This window comes from Peromyscus eremicus, chromosome 3 (genome assembly GCF_949786415.1).
Source record: "Peromyscus eremicus chromosome 3, PerEre_H2_v1, whole genome shotgun sequence".
Classification (NCBI taxonomy): domain Eukaryota; kingdom Metazoa; phylum Chordata; class Mammalia; order Rodentia; family Cricetidae; genus Peromyscus; species Peromyscus eremicus.
In genome coordinates this window covers 139,679,126-139,701,491 of record NC_081418.1, presented here as the reverse complement: position 1 = coordinate 139,701,491, position 22,366 = coordinate 139,679,126, and the positions used below count along the sequence as shown (strand labels likewise).

Here is a 22,366-nt window from a genome sequence, read left to right as displayed (position 1 = left end):
GTAGAGTTTCATTCCATTTTCTTAGAAATGAAATGTAGCATGAATCTTAAAAGGTCTTATTAATAAAAACAAACCTGGAGCCAGGTATTGGGGTGAATGCTGAAAGATCAGAGAGACAGAACAAGCCACAGCTAACCTCATCCTGCCAACTTCTCAGCCAATCCTGTTTCCTCAAACTGGAAGCCTCTGTGTCCTCATCTGAATGAATCTCACCTGAACCTCTGCTAAAAGCTTAAAAGCTTAACAGACTCTAGTTACTGGTTTTCACACCTTATATACCTTTCTGCTTCATGCCATCACTTCCTGGGATTAAAGACGTGTGTCACCATGCCTGGGTGTTTCCAGTGTGGCTTTGAACTCACAGAGATCCAGACAGATCTCTGCCTTCGGAATGCTGGAATTAAATAAGTGTGTGCCACCGTTTTCTGGCCTCTATATCTAGTGGCTGTTCTGTTCTCTGACCCCAGATAAGTTTATTAGGATGTACAATATATTGGGGAACACAATATCACCACAATTAAATGTATCCGTTTGAAAATTTTGATCAGGTAAATTAAATTGAATGTGTAACTGTGAGCTCCAAGGACAGAGTGAATGACAGTACACTTTTTTTTTTTAATTAATGTAAACCTAAAGTAATTAAACATAATAGTTAGCTTGCGTTGTTTAAGTTTCCAGATATTCTGAGTCTTAGGCATCTGGATTAATTATGAAAGAGTCCTATTTATTCCTATAAACCAACAGGGGCCAGGTTACTTTACGACACAGGTCCACTACTTCATGAAACTGTACATTTAGCATCAGAAGACATCTCTGGGGTGGGTAATCCTGAGCCTCAGACCAGAGGACGATGCCCCTTCCTGTAGCCACAGTTAAGGCATTTCTATTGGTTCTTTCCTCTTTCTCATTGTAATTTGTCACTGCTGTTTGGTTCCTCAGTTGCTCCAGTCACAACCTTCTTCTCTCTAGATCTACAGTTCATTAAATATAGATCTGCCTTTGTGTGTATTCTATCTTCCATCCTCCAAGCATGGCATTTGGTATTATGAGCAGACAACACAAATATCGAGAGCTGCAGGGTCAAAAAAGTCTCCCAAAGCATTTAAACTTAATTTTATTCTCTTACACACAATATGAATGTAAAGTAAGATATGTAGGAAAAATAAAAGCAAGAAGTGCAGCGAATAAAAGATAAACTAAATTTTTCTTCTTTCTTTTACAAAATTCACAGTCTGTATAGACATTTCTTAAGCACACTACAAAACCCTGTCGACATTTCTTATTTCCACTTGAATATTTACCTCCTCTTTTCTTTATTCAAGAAACAGTAACAAAAACAACATAAAATTCTAAGTTGAAATAAAAACTCACCTATTTTCACATTCTAAGAAACACTGTTATATGAATTGTGTTTATTTATTTTTGCTCACATGTCTAATCCATAATGATAATCTACAAGAAGTTAGTTCTTGGCATTCATGGAGGCAATGTGACACTGGCCCTCAGGAACACAGACTTGCAACTTGACTGGATAACCTTTGTTTTTGACATTGATAATGTTCCTCAAACCTGCCTCACAGCAGTTCACACTCTTGTCCCTTATTCACACATAGTTATATATTTTTTCATTTAATTTCTTTTCTCTTTTTTATAGTGTTGGGTATCCAACTCCAACACTCTAATCACTGAGCTACATTTCCAGATCACATATTTAAATTGTTTTCCCCCAGAATGATGTGTTCTGGTGATTGACATACAGTAATCACTCAGTCAATATTTGTTGAATAAGTAGATGTTTGTACACATGAAAACTTTTTTTTTTTAAAGAATTGGGGGATTTTCTCTGATCACATTTCATTTAAAAAGGGGTAGCACCTCCTCAGGTTTTAAATTCTTTCAGCTCATTAAGATGTCTTTCAAATTTTGGTGTTGTTCAGATCCATTACCTGTGTTTATGGAAAAAGAATGGGTAACACATCACAGGATCTGGATGACAAGGTGTGGGTGTGATCAGAAAGGAAGGTGATGGAATAATCTTGTGGCTAAGACTGACCAAGATACAGCAGCAGCGTGGAGCTGTGGAAAAGAGAAAGACAATGAATTAGGAGGCATTGACCACTATGGACATTACTACATTGTCTCCAAATGAAAATAAATGAATATTTTTGTAGCTGATGATCGGGTATCTTCATTGCAAAGTTAAAAGCCTTTTACCAGTGCATTCCCATCAAGAACTAACCCCAGCTCCAATCCCTACCCTTCAACCCTCAGCCTTCCACATTAAAATTGCTGGCTCACCTTTGGCTTTTCAGCTTTGTGCACACACATGAAATGTTGATTGTCTTTGGAAAATGACAGGATTTCCTGTTGGGGAAAACAAAGCATAATTAACATTCATTCCTCCATTTTCAGGAATCTTAAACATGTGGACTTAAAAAATGAGTTTTATTAAAAGGCTGCTGGATTTACACTAATTATCCGGCAAATGAGGCAGGGCACCTGGTTACATAACAGAGAAACTGAAGAAACAGTGGGCTGCAACCATCCATTCAGGTTATCAGGAACATGCCTAAAGGTTCTATCTAAGTAAAATGTTAATTGGCAGTCAAATGGTGTGGACAAAAATCCAAAGGAAAGTCAAAAATCACAAAGGATATCTGGATGAAGATACGGGCAGTTGAGTTAGTATGGTGTAATTGAGTAAAAAGTTCACGTTCAAGCATGTTTTAAGTGGGGCTTCGTGCCAGACTGTATTGAGATACGAAGTGTTATGTCACAATGAAACCTACATGGCAGAGATAATTAACCCAGCCATTCGCCAAACCTGTATTTATTCATCACCGTGAATATCTCTGCCACTGTTCTGTTTTCTGGGGTCAAATAGTCAATGGAACACACAAGTTGTGTGTGGAGGGTGGTGAGTACACCAGTATACAAGCAGAGGAAGCAGAGAAGAGAGCAAGATAATGTCTCACCATCACGCTGAGAAGGGGCCTGGGTGGGGAGGTGGCTCAGTGGGTCAAGTGCCTGCTGCCCAGGCAGGAGGACCTGAGTTTGATCCCCAGAACCTACTTTAAAACCAGGAGCTGAGCATGCCTTTAATCCCAGCACTTGGGAGGCAGAGGCCGGCAGATATCTGTGAGTTTGAGGCCAGCATGGTCTATAGAGTGAGTTCTGGGATAACCTGGGCTGTCACACAGAGAAACCAAAAAAAAAAGAAAAAAAAAAAAAAGACAGAAGCTGTGGTGTGGGCCTCAGGTAACCAGCAAAGAGGCCAGGGATGAGACAGGCATATCCCTAGAGCTTATTGGCCAGCTAGCCTGACCAATCCAGGTCTATTACCAGTTCTGGTCAAACCAGAACTATTAGAGATCTTATCTCAAAAAATAACATGGGGAACTATTGAGGAAGACACTAGATGTCAAACTCTGGCTTTCACCTGTGTGCACATGTACGTACACATACATGCACATATACTCACATGAACACACCCATGTACCATGTACAGAACTGCACTCACAGCGCTCTGAAGAAAAATAAATTGTTATAACAGAATGTAACTGTTTGAACTCCTTAGGTTGGTTTATTCAAGTTTCACAGCATTTCAGCAACTATATAGGCTTCTTCCATTTTAAGGATTATCTACATTAAACATCAGCTGTTGGGGGTAAAATAAGTGGTGGCTGCTTCTATAGGTTTTTGTCGATTATTGTTGCTGTAGGTATCATATGTATGCAAATTTTACTAGTAAGACAATTAGATAGGCTTGGTAGTGAATGCCTGTAATTTCATTACTATAAAGAGTGAGGCAGGAGGATAGTAAGTTTAAGGGCTGTCTAGACTACACAGTGAGATCTTGTTTAAAGTGAACAAAACAAAAAACAAAATGCACAGAATTGAGAGGTTAATTTGCATACAAAAGATCACAGGACATGTAAGTTTGAGTCAGGATTCAAATCGATGGGTTTACCTTGATAATCCTCTACTTAAATCAAGATAGCTTACGATCAGGTTTCTAACTAAATTCCGTCCTCTATTCATCCTATGTCTCCTCCTTGTGGCCATTTTTACTTTTTTCTGATTTTTTTTTTTCTGTTTCCTTTGGGTCTTTTGTACCACTGGTTGGGTCTTTAGTTTTCCTTATATAATTCTGAATTATTGTGGACACTGGGTACTACGTACACTAGGCTGCTCCTCAGCAGCGCTCTCTGCTGTAGACTCAATACGTGGGAGTGGGATTGATGAAGAACACAGAGAGGGTATCACTTCCTATCACATAAGCTCAGTATTTATTTTAATGCAAATCAACTTCTATATTTACAGCTGAGTTCTATTAGTCATGCATGTTAAGCATTGGTGGAATCTATATAAGAGAAGCAAGGCAAGTCAAAGGTGATTCTAAGTTGTTTGTTTGGGGGTTTTCAGCCGAGGTTTAAGGTGTGTTTGTATATGTCTGTGTGTGTGTGTGTGTGTGTACATGTGTGCAGGAACCGTGGAGTCTATAAAAGGGTGTCAGATCTCCTGGAACTAGAGTTACAGGTAGTTGTGAGCCACACAACATGGATTTTGGGAACCAACCCAGGTTCTCTGAAAGAGCAGCAAGTGCTCTTAACCACTGAGCCATCTTTCCAGACCTGTGGCAGATTTTTTTTGATAAAATTTGTTCTTTGAAAATTTTATACATATATATAATACGTTCTAATCACCCAAACTCCTACATTCCATTATCTCTCTCACACCCCTATCAACCTATAAGTCCTCCTTAAAGATCAGCTTCCCAAATTCATATCTCTTTGCTTCATTTTGTAACCCACTTAGTTTAACCAGGGCCATCCACATAACCACGGGCATTTGAGGTGAGGATCTATAAGCACAGAGTTCTTGGTTACTGAGATGAAGAAACACATTTGTTTCCTGATACATTAAGGTTGAAGTCTTATAATATATCTAAGCAACTTGGAGATAGGCAGCAGGACAGGGGCAATGACTGGATGTCCCATCCCTTGTCGTTGACCTGGAGGAGTTCATCTAAGGGTGAGTATAACAAAGAGGGCCAAGAGCTGAATGCTGGCACATGACACTTTAAAGCCAATCAAGGATGTGTCTTAGTTTCACTTCCTATTACTGTGATAAAATAATCTAAGAAAAAGCAACTTAGATGAAAGAATGTTTACTTTGGATTACATTTCCAAAGGGATAGATTCCATTATGGTGGGGAAGGTATAGGAACAGGCAGGAAAGATATGGTAAGAGGAGCAAGAATCAGGCCAGTCACATTTCATTTGTACAGAAAATGGGTGAACAGGAAGCCAGGCCTGACTTTACAATTCAAAGCCTTCTACCAACAGGATGCTTCCTCCAGCAAGGCTTCCCTGTTAAGGATACCATAGCCTTTCCAAACATTGCCAAGAGCTGGGATCTAAGTGCACCGATAAATGAGCCTATGGAGGACATTTCACTTTCAAACCACAGTAGAAAGAACTGGTAAATCCAATAGTGGGCAGCTGGGAGTGAGTGAAGTAAAAAGGAAATTGAGAGAATGGTGTCTGAGCAACAACACATTTGAAGAAAATGATACTTTAAATAAAGAAAATAATCATTCCACATGCCACCTATATGATCAGCAAGAGCTGTCCCAGGAAATATTCACTGAATGTATTTATATAGAGGTTAAGGATAACAGTGATGTCAGAGTTTTTAACCTAAATAATAATGATAATAATAATGATAATAATATAATAAATTCAGGAACCCTGAGAAGAAAAAGAAGGAAGATGCAGTTTCTTGAATCCTTTTGAGGTTAAGAACATTCAAGAAATGATGTGATAGTATTTGCAAGATATGGATGAGATTTGCTGTTGTTTTAGAGATGTGTCATGTATATGGGGTAAGGTGAATGAATCAGTAGATATGTATTTTAGAAAACTTGGAAATATTAATGATGACTGAGAGAGAGAAAATCACATATTCAAAATATTTGAATAACCTGGTAGATGAGATAGAATTTAAAGTACAGAGGGAGATTGGTCATACAGAGAGCTGGTGTGATTTAACCACTGTTGGAAGGAATCCAGCTTATGTGCAAGTGTAGATGTTTTGGTCTATTTGGCACAACAGAGGAAGCACTCATGTGTTTCCTAAGATAATAGCAAAGTAGGTTATCAGTGAAATTTAAGGGGAAAGAAAATAAGTGTGAGCCGGGCAGTGGTGGCGCATGACTTTAATCCCAGCACTCGGGAAGCACAGGCAGGCGGATCTCTGTGAGTTCGAGGCCAGCCTGGGCTACAGAGTAAGTTTGAGGAAAGGCACAAAGCTACACAGAGAAACCCTGTCTCAAAAAAAAAAAAAAAAGAAAGAAAGAAAAAAAAAAAGAAAGTTTGATAATTGAGAAATAGAGGTAGTGAATAATGTTCTTAGCAAGTATGACACTGATTAATAGAGGTACCTGAAAATTATAATTCTAAAGTCAGAAGTTAATGTGGTCACATTCAGCCAACCTTATGTAAGAGGGGAATAGAGAGAGGCGGTTGAAGCTATGTTGTATGTCTGGGTGCTGATGATGGAGGAAATGAACAAGGAATGTGTCACTGTGTATAAGAAAATGGTTACTATCATCAGTCCTGGTACACGGAATAAACACTAAAGACAATGAAAAGTTGGCAGGATCATGAGCTTAATATCCCAACAGACATCAAATCCTATAGCCATAAAATTGCTAGCAGAGTGGGCTGGAGAGACAGGAGTTGGGGATCAGACAACACTGGCCCACATGGATCTAAAGGATAAACTAGTAAGCAGCTGGTTTGTGGTGATGGACTAAGTTACTGGAGGAAAGACCCTGGGTACTGAACTGTCAGCTCCATAGACATTGAAATCACTGAGTGACATGAGAGGAGTGGAGGCCAGCTGGAGAATTAAGGCAGCTGATAAGGTAATGAGGAGGGCAGCAGATACAGCTCAGTGGAATAGCTGTTCCCCTAAAATGCTCAAGGCCCTGGGTTACAATACCTTAAAATAAATGATTAAGTTAATTAATTAACAAAGGAGTGAGGAAGGTTATCCTAACCCTTGGTAAATGATTGCACATGGTGTTTTGAAAATGTAATTTCTAAAATGATCAACAGAGATGCTGAGAGTTTGTGGGATAGAAAAGTAGGTAATTTCTCAATTAATAAAATGACAAACTAAGAGTAGATTATATGGACTTAAGGGATCATAAAAATAGAAAATATGCAGGAGATGGGATCCATTGTCTTTCTGGGAGGGATTCCTAGGAATTGGGAGATTCCTCATCACTTTTCTAAGCATTATTTCATCTAAGATAATGAAAGTGATCTCTCTTTGAGAACTTTAAGGTATGTGAAGGAGTCAAGTAAATGAGAACAGACACACAGTCTTTGCAAAATTTAATGAAAATAAATATATAGTTACCTGTTTGATTTGGCTTTTCCCCTTTCTGTCATTACCTGTTTTACTTAGAATAGTAAACAGATTTGTTACTAGCTTCTGATAGAGCAATTTGTGGAGTTGTTGTTTTCTTGGTTTGTATGTGTGTGTTCTTGTGTGCTGGTGCAAGTATGTGTGTGTAGTCGTGTGTGTGTGTGTGTGTGTGTGTGTTTGTGTGTGTGTATGTGTGTGTGTAGATGTGCATGCATGTGTAAGTGAGAGGTCATCCTTGAATGTTAATTTTTAGACAAGGTCTCTTACAGGGAAATAGGACTCCATAATCAGGAGTCATCCTTGTTTCTCCTCCCTAATGCTGAGATTACAAGTGCATACCACCACACCCAGGTTTTACATGGGTTCTGACATCAAACTCGGGGCCTTGTGTTTGTAACTCAAGAACTTTGTAGACTGGGATATCTTAACAACTCTGTAGTTCAACTTGGAGCCTCCAGATACTTTGAGCACTACATCAGTTTTCAGGGTGGATAGAAATGATCATGAATGAACCATGTATTAACATTCATGTCTGGAGATTGTGCACAAATGTTACTGAAGAACATGTTATGTCTTCTTGTACCTACTGGGGAGTATGTACAGCCCATTCTGGAGACCTTTGACTAATCCCATAATATTTACCCAGACACAGCTCCTGGAAAGACTTAGATCAGCACCCAGTAATCTGAAAATATAACACCCACACCAAATATAAACCATATATGAACATACCAAATATCTGGTACAGACCAATTATCTGATCTCCTCCTTTCTCTGCATAAAGGAAAACTTTAGAGAAGATTTCTTATTTCCTTTGCTCAGTTGTGGTTCCCCAGTATTTTCTTGAAAGGGCTGGGGGTGCATCTCAATGGGAGAGCTCTAGAATTGTCTAATGAAAGCGTTGGTTAGCAATGGAAAGAAATATTTTCTTGGGCTCTGTGGTGGTTTGAATAGGAATGACCCCTATAGGCTCATATATTTGAATACTTGGTCATTAGGGAGTGGCTCTACTTGAGAAGCATTAGAAGGTGTGGCCTGGGAGGAAGTGTGTCACTGGGTGTGGGCTTTGAGGTTTCAGAAGCCCAAACCGGGCCCAGCCTCTCTCTCTTCCTGCTGACTGTGGATGAGGATGTAGAACTCTCAACCTCTCCAGCACAATGTCTGCCTGTGTGCTGCCATGCTCCTCATCATGACAATAATGGACTAAACCTATGAAACTGTAAGTAAGCCATAATTAAATGCTTTTTTTTTAATGTAAGAGTTGCCACAGTCTTGGTCTCTTCACAATAGAACAATAACTAAGACAGATTCTGCATTAGCTTTCTATTGGTGACAAGTGACCACACATTCAACAGATCAACAGCACAAATGTGTTACAGGTTTTGGTTAAAAGTCTGGCTTGGGTCTTGTTGGTCAAAAATCAAGGGTATTGTTAGGAGTGTATTCATCTTGGAGAGCTCTAAGGACAATCTGCTTCTCTACTTTCCTTCCAACACATGATATTTGGGTGCTAATTGCCTTCTTCTTTCACCAATCAATACCTTATTAAATATTGTCAGAAAACTCACTGATCATCCAATAAAGCTTCTTCAGTGTTTAAGGACTTTTTTTTATTTCATTAAGTACATTCAGATAATCTAACACAATTTTTTTCATTTTCCCTATAAATTGCCGCATTCAGAAGGACAATCTTAAGAGATTCCTACCCATCACAAACTCCTAACAACAATGTACTTCCTTATATAGTGTAGTGAGTTTTATATTTTAAAAAGTATGAAATAATTAGAAATAGACACAGCCTTTTAGATCCTTGTAAGTTCTAGGGCTAAGCTGGTTAGTTCATTTTTGAAGCAGGCACCTCAATCAAGAAAACACCTCTATCATGCACACACATGCACACACACACACATACACGTGCGCGTGCACACACACACATGCACCCCTCACACCCACACACAAGTTTCTTATTGCACTGTCCAGGCATATGTGACACTGCTTCTCCTGTTGTGACTCTCCTTGATATCTGGTATGACTGAAGATAAACTAGATCCATTATAGGATTAACTAGTCTCTGCAGAGAAGGAAACTGGATTGTTTATTCATTCTTTAAACAGAGTTCCCAAAGGATCATGGGAATTCCAACATGAAGGCTTAACTCCTGCTTGCCTACAAACACATCATCTTGGCTTCCCAGCAAAGAACAATGCACTACAGTGGAAATTGGCAACATTCTAATTCTTAAGGAGAGTTTCTGATTTCTCTCACTTTCATTACAGAAAAATTGACTTTCAAAGTCAAAGGCTTACAAAGGAGCAATAGGGAGTGTCTTGTGTCAGTTATTTGTCTGTGTAAAAGCGCCTAACCTTGAAAAAGAACTGCCTGTACTGGGCCTGAAGATATTGCAACATTGATTTATAGAATCACTTTCTCCTACGATGTCTGATGAAGTGACCTATGCAACGCTTATGCTTCAAGATTCTGCGAGAGTGAGAAGTAATCAAGATGGAAATAACCTAAGAAAGAAAGGTAAGAGCTCAGATAAAGCACATTATAACGTTGGAACTGACAGGTGTTAAGTGCGTGGAGATGTGGGCTTTGACACTGATGGGGAGGGGGAGTGTGCAATATAATCTCCAAAACAGACAAATAGCCCTGGAATAGGTCAGCAGAGTGAGTGTCCTTAAGAGAATACATGGGGCTTTCAAGACCTTCGTGAACTGTATGAAATCACTGTCATGAAGCTCTTCACTCTAGGAAAAAAAATTAATAGGTATGTCACAGAGATTGGGTCTGGGAGTGAAAGATTTTTATTTATAACCATTCTCGACTCTTATATCTTCTTAGCAATGTCAAGAGATGTTCTTCTAGAAGCCAAAAAGAATTCTAAAATAAGTAGAAGAAGCTTTGCTAGTGTGTGGTATAATTTAGGGAAGGAGTTGAGTATAGATAAATCACCAGTGAACAAGAACTAGCTTTTTCCCTTATGCTGTTTTTAATTTAAAGTCATTGGAACCCCAAGTGTAACTCAGAGCATTTATCAATAATAAAATTCTATCTATATGTATCTTTATTGAAGTGTAGTTGTAAAGCAAAGTAAATAATATCACGATTTTTGCAGTTATGCAGATGGAAATGCTGAATCTCAAAGGAGCTAGGTAGTTTGTCTAAGTTTATGCAAGTGTGTGGTGGAGACAGTCTTCCAGCATCAGCTCATTCCCTTATGCCTAGCTGGCAGAAGTGTCACTGTTTCTGGAGTAAGACACCATTAAATATATAAGGCTATCTTCTTCACTTCCAAAGGTTGTGTTACAGTCCTAGTTGTTATCCTGACTCATATGTGTGTGTGTGTGTGTGTGTGTGTGTGTGTGTCTTAGGGAGGAGATATACAGTAACCAGCATAGAGTTTGTGGTATTTACTAAGGTGAGATGATTATGCATGTCTGTCTTGTAATTCTCATTCTAAGCTTTGAGGAAAGGGGTCATGTGACTAACCTAGATGTGCTACTGTCCTCACCTAGCAAAAACATTGTGTGAATGAAGGAAGGGGAAGGTGACCGACATTTTCATGACAAACATGGTCCAAGAGTTGCCTGCTGGTCCTCTGGGCTATCCTGCTGTTTGCAGGTTAGACTATACATTTTCACCTGGGATTACTTTACTACTTATGACATAGAAAACAGGATAAATAATGACTTAAAAGTTATTTTACCAAGTTAACATTACTTTTAAAAGTACAATCCGCCTTTATAAGGAAGGGAGAACCATCTCCTTTTGGATATTTGTGTCTTAAAACTCAGAGTCTCTCCTGTTGTCAGCACCATTCCAGAGAACTCGTCTCCACACCTCATTCACAACATCAGTGAACTTAAGGGACAAAGGTGGGGACTTATGTAAAAAAAAAAATAAGAGAAAATCACTCTTAAAAGGTGAGGAAATGGGAATCTGAGGGAGAGACCGTATCATGCTTCATATTAGCGATTTTCTAAACAGTGGTGTTAAAAAAACAAGGGAAAAAATTAATATCAAGAAGCTCCCTGGGTAGGAGAAACAACCCCAAATGTAACAGCATGCTGTGGTTCTACTTGACCATCCCTGTTGGCTTCCAGGACACCCAGCTCCATCCTCCATCTGGCGAGGAGCTGCCTTGAGCCTGATGACCCTCTGCCTGTTGCTGGTGACCGGACTAGTGACCTTGGGGATTATGTGTAAGTGAATTTGTATTAAACAAAAGAAAAGCAGTTAGAAAAAAACTTGTACAGTATGCAAATTCAGGGAGAATATGTTACTAGCATACAGAATCCTCAAATCATTTCTGTTACCCCAGATCCCCTCCATTCTCTATCACACCTTCAAAAAACACTAACAAGGTCCTATTTCACTGCTATGAGAATTCTACCCCACAGTCATTTTTGTCTTTTGATGAACTAGATCACACTATGAGGAGGACTCTTCTTTTCTTAGTTACTGTTTAAAATGGACAAGCTCTTTTCTGCACAGACATACCCATTTATTACTCTCAGTGAAAAACAGGAAAGCAAGCTGGAGATGTATTTGCAGAAGGGCATGCAATTCATTTACCTTGAAACTTAGCAGAAGGCTAGCTCAGTCTGCTCACCCACGACCTTCTCGGGTAGAGAAAACATTTAAGTAGCAGCAACAACTTGACTTGCCTGAATGAAGAAAAACACATAGAGAAAGAAGAGAAAGGGTGTGAATTACGTCACATCTGGCAGATAGAATCATACTATTCATGTATGTTACAGTGGAAGCCATTCCCTAACAGACCCTAAGAGAAGATTCTTTTGATTCATGTGCAGTTACAGGTGGACTAGCTAGGGCATTGTGCATTATGGTAAGTGGAAAGCTATCCTGAGGATATGTATATTATAAAATGTTAAGTATGTGGAATAAAGAGTACTGATTTGGTCAGCACCCACTCTATGGTGACTTGTAGTCAAAAAGTATATTGGAGTATGAGTTATTGTTTCTTGTTGATGTGACAAAAAAGCAGCTTAAATAAGGAAGGATTATTTTGGTTCATAGTCTAATTAAGATAGAAAACAGTCCCTCATGGTGGGAAGTCATGGAGACTGGCATGTACAGTAGTTGATCACACTACATCAATAGTCAGAGAGCAGAGGGAGGTGAATATCATGTTCAGCTTGCTTCCTCCTATATACTCAGTCTAGGTCCTCAGCCAAGGGGATGCTGCTGCCCACACTCAAGGTGGGTCTTAATATTTCAGTAAAATCTCTCTGGAAATGTCCATACAGACACATCCAGAAATTTTTCAACTGGGTGATTCTATACAGTGTCGCATTAACAATAAAGATTACTCATCACAGGCGCTAATGTCCCCCATGCTCTATTCACTTATTTGCTTATATGAAAGATTTCATTGATAGTTATGATTTGGACTTATAAACACTAATTATTTATTTTATTCTTTGGAAAAGAAATCTGATACTCCTGTTGAGGTAACAGATACTCGTTAGATGCTATTAGGAGAATATGTTGCTTATCTTTTCAAAGATGAACACCCCCAAAAAAACTAAAGTGAAATAATGTTGACTCTTCATGAAATACATTGTAATTTTTTTTGTAAGTACAATGCACACTGTGAATGACTGGAAGACCTTAATAAAAATACAGATGTTTCTAAATAGATGCGTGGATCCAGAACTAGAAATGGTTAGAATGGTCCAAGACCAATCTCGGATTATTGGCAAACCCTGTCAAGGATGAAAGAAAGGGAAGAGAGAGAGAGAGAGAGAGAGAGAGAGAGAGAGAGAGAATGTGGAAGGTTAGCAGAAGTACCTTGTGCCCTCTACAAAGAATGTAGAGGAGAGAAGGAAAAGGAGGAAAAGAGAAAGTGAGGGAAGAAGGAAGAGGGAGGAAAAGAAAGAGAGAAAGGAAGGAGGGAGAGAGAAGAGGAAAGAGGAGAAGGGAAAGTCGGAGGAGGGAGAGAAGAATCCCCAGCGGCCTGGGAATCACACTCTTGAGTCAACCTGGCAGCCTTGTGAGAGCGGCAGGACACATGCACTTGTCTCATTATGTCTTGCAGTTTTGCAGATGTCTAACAATACTAACTCAGAGTCAGAGAAATTGAGTCAACTTCAAAAAATCATCCACCCACAGCAGAATAATCTGTCTGAGATATTGAACATCTCCTGGAAGGATCCCACAGAGGAATCTCTCCAGTCCCAGATCTCTGCCCTCCTGGAGAGGCAGAAACAGATGGCTACCAAGCTCTGCAAGGAATTCCTCATCCACACTTCTGGTAATTTGACTCACATCTGCAAAAAGGCCAGATCAAACTTGTCACCTTTATCAAAGTCCCAAATGCAGTACAGCACCTAAAAGTTGTATCCTTTAGTAATCCCATGACCATGCCATCCTGAATTTACAAAGGATGAGGAAATACACGTTTAATACTTCAGAAAACACAAGAGAGTTTTGTAATCATTTCCAGATGCTATCAGCCTGGATACTTCAACCTTCCACTTTATTGGCCACTTTTAGGTGCTCTGGTTATCATAAGAATATTAAAAGCCTGGACCTGCAAAGAGAATCTCCATTGTCCAACCCCCAACTACAGTTCCTCTGCTTCCAGGGGTTCTTGGCACAGTATGTTCCAGGGTGCTTGCCCTCAGATCTGTTGCCTGTGTGAATGACTTAGTTTCCAAAGGCTTCTGCAGTCACTCCACACAGTGTGTACTTCTGAGTATAATTTCCTTTTCAGATCATAAGTGCAATCCTTGTCCCAGGACTTGGCAATGGCATGGAAACAGTTGCTATTATTTCACAATTCATGAAGAGAAATCTTGGAGTGACAGCAGAAAGGACTGTATAGGCAAGAGTGCCGCTCTGGTGAAGATTGACAGCATCAAAGAAAGGGTATGATTGACTCTCTTCCCCCAGCTATAGATATTACCCACACAATGAAAAGTAAATAGGTGGTGCTTCTGTTTCACAATAGGAAATTGGTGGATTTTGAATGAGAACTAATAAATGAATTGAGGAACTTGACATGGAGCCCAAGATACAGCACATGCTAGAAAGTGATCCATCACTGGGCTATCCCCAGACAATAAATTAATTTAATAATTTTTTAATATTTCCTCCTCAAACCAGCAGATAGCTTCTCAGTTGATCTATTTCCTCCCTCCCCTAGGATTTTCTTCAGTCACAGCCATCACTCACACCCTCTTTCTTTTGGCTGGGATTGTACTGGAACTCAACTGACAAACATTGGCTATGGGAAGACGGTTCGTCTCCCTCTCCAACCCTGTAAGTATCTGACTGCTAGGGGTGGAAGATCAAGATTTCCATAGAACTCTGAGAAAATTTATGTAAATTGAAAGAATTGTAAATCTAGATAGGAAAAAAGTATTCTGTTAAAAAAGAGAGAGTTTCAGTAGGAAATACATCAAGAGCTGGTAAGTAATTCTATCTGTTTGTCAAACTCAGAGTAATGTGCTGAACTCCATGTGCTGTTCAGCTGCTTTCCTTATTAAGTAGGTACATATAATAGTATGTTTAAAGTACTTTGCAAATATAAATCCTGGAAGGATGCACTTTCACACCCCCACTACATAATAAAAATATTATCACAGAGAGATTCGGTGACATGCCTGACATTGCCCAGCTCAGATGTGACCAAATCAAGGCTGAACATTTTAGATCACCTATTCATCCACTTAGCTATTTTGTTTTCCATCCTTTACAACCTTCCAGGGTGGTGTTTGTTATACAGACACACATTTAAACATTGACATATTACTCACATTAAGTAATTGTTGGCCATTTTCTCAAAGAAAGCAAGTCTGCCTGATTAGTGAACTGATTAGCTTCAGGATGCAGACCACCAATTAGGTTACATGGCAAGTGTCCTAGGCAAAATCTACTGCTGCAGAGCCTCCATGATAGTATTGAAAGTACACATCACACCTCTACAATTTGGGAAATCGAAGCTTTTTATATTTAAAGTTACAACAAAATAGAAGTCAACATAAAAAATGTTTCAGTCTTACACCATCTGATCTTCTGTATTTTTCAAAAGATTCCTTAAGAAAGAGGTCCAGACTCACTGGGAGCCAGAAACCCAGGTGACACTTGGAGTCAGGCTGGGCTTACAGAGGAAGCCAGTGGGTGTGTGGTGTGGGTTGGGAGATGAAAACTAATGTTTGTTTCATCTACAAGATGGTACCATGGGATAAATCCTTATTTTCTCAAGAATAAGTTTTGTTTTGTCTTAACATTAGTATTTAAAAATTATTTTTGTACTTGTTTACTTATTTGGGGAGGTGAGGGTTATATGGTTCCAGGGCACACATGGAGGTCAGAGGACAACCTACAGGGATAAGTTCTCCACTTCCAGTAACTTCATTCAGGGAATTGAACTCAAATCATCAGGCTTGGTATCAAGTGCTCTTACCCACTAAGTCATCTCAGAACTTTTTTTTTTTAAGCAAGGACTGGAACGGTCAGTCAGTGGTTAACACACATTCTACTTTTGTAGAGGACCCGAGTTCAGATCCCATCACCCACATGTGACTTACAACCGCTGTAACTCCAGCTCCAGGAGATTTGACCCCCTCTTACAGCCTCTGTGGGCACCTACACACATGTATGCGTAGCTCCACAGACAAACACATAAATAAAATAAGATGACTCTCTTATAAGAATAAAAGTTTAAAGGAATACATGGCTTCAAAAATTTTTGAAAGACTTTAAAACAAAGACAAAATTGGCAAACATCATACATCAGAATTTAGTTAAATGTAATAGTTGTACTTACATTTTTAAGTTTGTAACTTTTACATTCAGTGAGATCTTATGTCACTAGTATCTCTCCCCCTCCAAGTACTCAAACCATCCATCTCACTGTCATACTCTTGCATGTATTTTGTCAACATTTTGTAAACTGAATTATAATCATTTAATTTTTGTTCAAAGCTGCTTGGATTCAGCTGTGGCTCACCAAATGCCATGAACAACAAATAATTATATGTCTATTCTTTTCTCCCTAAAGATCCTAGAGATTTTTCTAGGACTTTTCCTGTTCAAATATGTATCTCCCAGGGTCTTATCACCATTCCTAGCCATATTTGGTTAGCCTACTTTCACACTAGCCATAATGGCAAAAGGCTCACTTTAAACAACAGAGACAAAAAGGACAGCTACTCTTTTTCAAAGCAGAGTAACTGGGTGGAGAGTGTTCACAGTTGACCCGAAGAGAGGAGGGCTGTTAAACCAAGACCATCCAGGAGTGGGACCAAGCGCCATGTAAATGCAGTGCGATTCCTGGGTTAGAATGTACATTTCTCATCACCTATATGAATGCTACTCATTCTTGAATCATCTACTGGATCCTGTGAATATGCAGAGGAAATGGCCTATGTTTGGTGTGCAGAGACCACAGACAATGACCGTAGGTCATGCAGCTGTCAGATAACCCAGCTCTCTATACACAGCCTAGAAATATTGTACTTCAGACTTATGCAGCCTCTTCCTTGGATCCCGAATAAGGACTCTCTGATCAAGATATATTCAAATAGTAACGTTTGATAGGCTTAGCTCTGATGAATAAAATAACATGGCATCCCAGTTGGAAAAAGCAGTGCTTATGACACACATTTAGGCTGAGCATGCATGATTTTTAAGGATGATGTTTAAGGGTTATCATTAAAGTTGAGCCAAGAAGCTAGACACGATTTCCTGATCACTCAATCACATCAGTAAGTCGTTCATTTCCTTGCTCAGACTCTGTCTTGTTTTCTCAAATACGTGTGAAAGCATGCAGTTACATTTTTGCATAGCAAAACATGAAAACTTTTTACATGGTATTGCTTTATTTTTCTAGTTTTTATACTAAAATTTGAGATGTAAAAATGAACTATCAATTCTAATGTAATCTGCACTGAGTGCATTCCATTAGTAGAATTCCATAATACTGGTGGGAATAATAATTTCCAAGCTATAACGTACAAATTCTTTTTTGTTTAATATCGTATAGTATACTATTATTTAATTCATATAGTATATTCTGATCATGGTTTCCCCACCCTCATCTCCTCCCAGATCCTCTCCACCTCCCCACCCATCTAACTCCACACCTTCTTTCTCTTTCTCTTTAGAAAGTAAATAGGCCAATAAAAAAAACGTGCCAAGTGTCAGGTATGGGTTCCCTCTCATGGGGTAGGCCTTAAACTCAATCAGAAACGGATTGGTTACTTCCACAACTTTGTGCCAGTGTTAAATATATTCTTCTTAAAGAAATATTTTTCCTGGAGTCAAAATTAACATGAGATAAAGAACTCAGAGATGCTGGCATTACAGATCCTGATGCTTTGTGGAGGCTGGGATCTCACAATAGTATGGATTTTCCCTCTAAGGGTGACTGAGAACACTTAATTCTAATTAATTTCATATATAATAGTTTTAATTAATATTAAATCAATTACTTTCCAGATTTAGCAATCAGGAGCATGCCAGGTTCAATGGATCTAGAGGGTGTGCTTATTTTGAAAGAGGGAATGTCTACATTTCTCGCTGTAGTGCTGAAATTTCTTGGATTTGTGAGAAGACAGCTTCCCTGGTGAAGATTGAAGATTTGGATTAATCTGACTCTTTTAAGTGTATCGAAAAGAAAGGGCCTATTGTAGATCCATGCAAGAAAGGAGGAAGGTCCAGTATTTGAGCCAAAAACTGACTAAAAAGTGACTGTACTTCAACTATCTCACAGATAAACTTGCTTCACAGAACATTCTCTGCTTCACTGTCTGACTCTCTGAGACCCCTGTTATAAAGGCTGCCCAATCATGTACAGGTTTGAAGGAGTTCAAAGTAAAGGGCCTGGGACAGCAGTGCTGTATTGCTGAATTGGAAATACTTTACTGTTTTAAAGATTGTTTGTCTAAATCCATTTAGCAGCTAAGTATCAGCCTCCATGTGCAGAGTAACTCTACTTTGTCTTCCTATGAAACTACACTGTCAATTCTCATAACCGATAGCCTAGATGAAATAGGATGAACACTGTGTCTTAATATTTTCATCATTTATTTAAACTAATAATATTCAGGCTATCAATTTTGCAGCTGGGTATTATCAGAATAATAAAGATATTTATTATTTTAATATTAATATGCTATTTCATTTTATTTTCTGAGTGTATGTATGTATAAGTATCATGTATGTGTGTGTGGATATGTGCACACGTATAGATATCTATACTTGTGTATAAGTGTGGAGACCAGAGGAGAGCCTTGGTTGTCCTCCTCTATCACTCCCCACCTTGTCTTTGATGCAAGGTCTCTCCCTGAATCTGGAGCCTGTGAATTTCCTTTTTCAGCTAGGCTGGAAGGCAGCAATCTCCAGTCATCTTTCTGTCTGCTCACCAGGTGCTGGGCTTACAGGCATGTGCTTGACCACACCTGCTTTATTACCGGGTGCTGGGATCTAGACTCCCATGCTTCGGTTTGCTGAGCAAGTGCTCACAACTGCTAAGACATCTCTCTGTCACTGTGTCTTTTTTCTTCAGAGAACTACTAAAATATTATTTGAAGACACAGCATCAGAACAATTATTTTTTAAAACTTTCCTGAAACAGTTTGCCACATACCTGCAGGAGATAAGCACTGTAAATTCAGGCATCAGGAATCTTTCTGGAGCAAAATTATGGATTTCAGAATATTCACAAAGGATATGGTTTTGATTTTTCTCTTCAATTAATTATGTAGTAATTGCATAGTTATCATCTAAAAATAATATTAATTGACTTGTGGTACCAATTTGGAACAGTGGCCTAAAATTTACTGGAAAAATGGATCGCATTCTGAATACTGTAACAGTTCTTTGAAACAACAACTTCACAATACCACGCAGTAGGTTATTATCTTTAAAATGTTAAAATTGTGACTTCATTATCATATAATTTATATCCAAGCAAATTCTAGAAGAAGGGAATAAGATTCAGTGTTATATCTAATAAGACTACAAACTGACTGTAAACACACATTTTAAAATACAGGTTATTACTTTTATCATAATGTAAGTGCAGAGCATCTACCCATTCTCACTGAGGGCTAAATCACAAGTGAAGTAAGTATACATGTACTGAAATAAAAGCTTTATTCTTCCATTTCTCATAAGCAGGTTCCTGTCACTCTCCTTCACAAAGTGTAATTGCTCATTAAACATCAACAGTCTGCCCTGACTCCCACACATTTGGGTTTCTCTTTATTCCCAAGGGAAAGATGATTTCTTCTGCTTTCCCTCCATCTCTACCCAAAGAATCTGCTATTTATAAGCTAATCTCTTTGCTTGTTATTTTGTTCCCATAAAAACATTATAATTTTCTCCTGGCATCTTATATCTTTTCATGCCTATCTCATGGCCACTGTGACTTTTACACTCATTCAAAAAGAAACTTTGTCTAACTTCACAGAAGCTCTGAATTTTGATAAGGTCAGATCACTCAACCCACCCTCCCTGCATCTTGCTGTTGCCACACCATTCGCAATATCTTTGAAGAAATTAGGGTATCTCGATGCATCCATTCCTGGGGATCCATTGCTCTTGTGTGTCAGAACATCCCACCATCCTTTGTTGCATTCTGATTGCTGGCTTCTGAGATGGGATTGTTCCCAGGAATTTTTCTTTTCTCTCTCTGTGTCCACGATAGATGATAAAAAAAAAAAGATAGCTGTGTGCCAGGCAGTGGTGGTGCACACCTTTAATCCCAGCACTCGGGAGGCAGAGCCAGGTGGATCTCTGTGAGTTCGAGGCCAGCCTGGTTTACAGAGTGAGTTCCAGGACAGGCTCCAAAGCTACACAGAGAAACCCTGTCTGAAAAACCAAAAAAAAAAAAAAAAAAGATAGGTAGAAGAGTGATAGACAGATATGTGGAAATCATGTCACAGATCTATAGGACCAGATGCCTGGGGAGGTAGGACTAGAAAAATTTAAATTTGATAATCTCTGCAATGTTTCGTGGATCATAGCCTGAATAATAACCTCAGTAAAAATTTTCTGAGCAGACAGGTTATATAAGGTACTTTTCTGTTGTGATTAAAACACCATGACTGTATCATGAATCTTAAAAGGTCTTATAATAAAAAACCCAAAGCCAGATATTGGGGTGAAAGCTGAAAGATCAGAGAGGCAGAGCAAGCCAGCCACAAGTTTTTACCTCTATGAAATCCTCTGCTGCCAAAAGAGAGAGACTGTCTGTTTACTCATGCCTTATATACCTTTCTGTGCCCTGCCATTTTACTTCGAAGCTTCCTAGTGCTGGGATTAAAGGCATGTGCCATCATACCTGGCTCTGTTCAAGGCTCAGTGTGGCCTTGAACTCACAAAGATTTGGATGGATCTCTGCCTCGCGAATGCTAGGATTAGAGGCATGTGTTACCATTGCCTGACCTCTACGTCTAATATAGTGGCTGGCTTTGTCCTCGGATCGCCAGGCAAGCTTTATTGGGGTGCACAATATATCACCACACATGACCAAGGCAACTTATGGAAAAAAAGGTTTGTTTGGGTTCTAGTTCCAGAGTGATATGGGTAGGCATGGCAACTAACAGAAGGTGTGCTACCAGAGCAGAAATGTGAGAGATCATATCTTTAACTGAAAGTACCACAAAGCAGAATAAACTGGAAGTAGAGTGAGGCTCCGTACTTGCAAAGCTCACACCCCGCTGACATACTTTCTCCAGCAAGGCTACACTTTGCAAACTTGCCCACTGTCACCATCTGGGAGACAATTGCTCAAATGTCTGAGCTTACCGGAGACAGTCTTATCCAAACCCCAACACAGACAAAAAATGCTGGTGATAGAATCAGAGTACATGGCCCTCTATGAAGAAATAGCAAAAATACTCCTTATTCAGGGAACCCCATACAAGAGGAGGTAGAAGGAGTGTGGGAGTATCTTAGGATGTTTTTATTGCTGTGAAGAGACACCATGACCATGGCAACTCTCATAAATAAAAACATTTAATTGAGGTGGCTCATTTATGGTTTCAGAGGTTCAGTCCATTATCATCAGGATGGGGAGTATGGGAGCCTGCAGGCAGAGATAGTCCTGGAGCTGAGAGTCCTACATCTTGACTCAGAGGCAAGAGGAAGTCGATTGACTATCACACTGAGAGAAGCTTGAGAAAAGAGACCTCAAAGCTCTCCTGAGCAGTGACATACTTCCTCCAGCAAGGCCACACCTCCTAACATTGCTGCTCCTTTTGGGAGCTATTTTCTTTCAAACCACCACAGGGAGCCAGAGGGGGTGGATAACACAAGGAGAACAAGGCCCTCTCAATCAAGTGAACAGAGCTAATATGAACTCACAGAGACTGACGTAGCAAGCACAGGACTTGCACTACATGGGTCTGCAGCAGATCCTCTGTGTATATATTATACCTTTCAGTTAAGTGTTTTTATGGGACTCCTGCATATGTAAATGAGTGGGCCTTTGATTCTTGGGCCTTTTCTTGAGGCTTTTTTCCTTGTGATGGTTTTTGTTGTAATTGGAAGTTTCTGTCCCGACAGCAACTCCCAAATACCCAGCAGCTACTTTCCAAATTACCAGAGAGGCTTATATTAATTATAAATGATCAGCCCATAGCTCAGGCTTACTACTAATTAGTTCTTACACTTAAATTAACCCATAATTCGTATCTATGTTTAGCCGAGTGGCTTTGTACCTTCTCTCAATACAACATTCTTACCTTGCTTTCTCTGCGTCTGGCTGGTGACTCCTGACTTTTCCCTTCCTCTTGCCAGCAGACTCAGTTTGGCTTTCCTGCCTATATTTCCTGCCTGGCTACTGGCCAATCAGCATTCTATTAAACCAATTCGACTGACAAATCTTTACAGTATACAAGAGGATTATTCCACAACACTTTGATTTTGTCTTATTGTATTTTAT

General features: G+C 39.3%; 1 protein-coding gene across 1 annotated transcript; it reads left to right on the top strand.

Annotated features, from left to right (window-relative positions):
• Positions 1 to 9,621: 9,621 nt before the first annotated feature.
• On the top strand, positions 9,622 to 18,579 carry Clec12b (C-type lectin domain family 12 member B). The gene is made up of 6 exons (XM_059256933.1): positions 9,622 to 9,966; positions 11,547 to 11,645; positions 13,505 to 13,720; positions 14,183 to 14,337; positions 14,615 to 14,730; positions 17,914 to 18,579. Exons 1-6 carry the CDS (start codon positions 9,876 to 9,878, stop codon positions 18,062 to 18,064), a joined length of 828 nt encoding a protein of 275 aa, XP_059112916.1. The 5' UTR covers positions 9,622 to 9,875; the 3' UTR covers positions 18,065 to 18,579.
• Positions 18,580 to 22,366: the final 3,787 nt, after the last annotated feature.

What these genes read in the sequence shown, in the direction of transcription:
- Clec12b (XM_059256933.1), top strand. Translation starts at nt 9,876, where the DNA reads ATGTCTGATGAAGTGACCTATGCAACGCTTATGCTTCAAGATTCTGCG. An exon ending in ATTCCTCATCCACACTTCTG is followed by an intron (nt 13,721 to 14,182) that starts GTAATTTGACTC and finishes TTTCCTTTTCAG; the next exon opens with ATCATAAGTGCAATCCTTGT. An exon ending in TCGTCTCCCTCTCCAACCCT is followed by an intron (nt 14,731 to 17,913) that starts GTAAGTATCTGA and finishes ATTACTTTCCAG; the next exon opens with ATTTAGCAATCAGGAGCATG.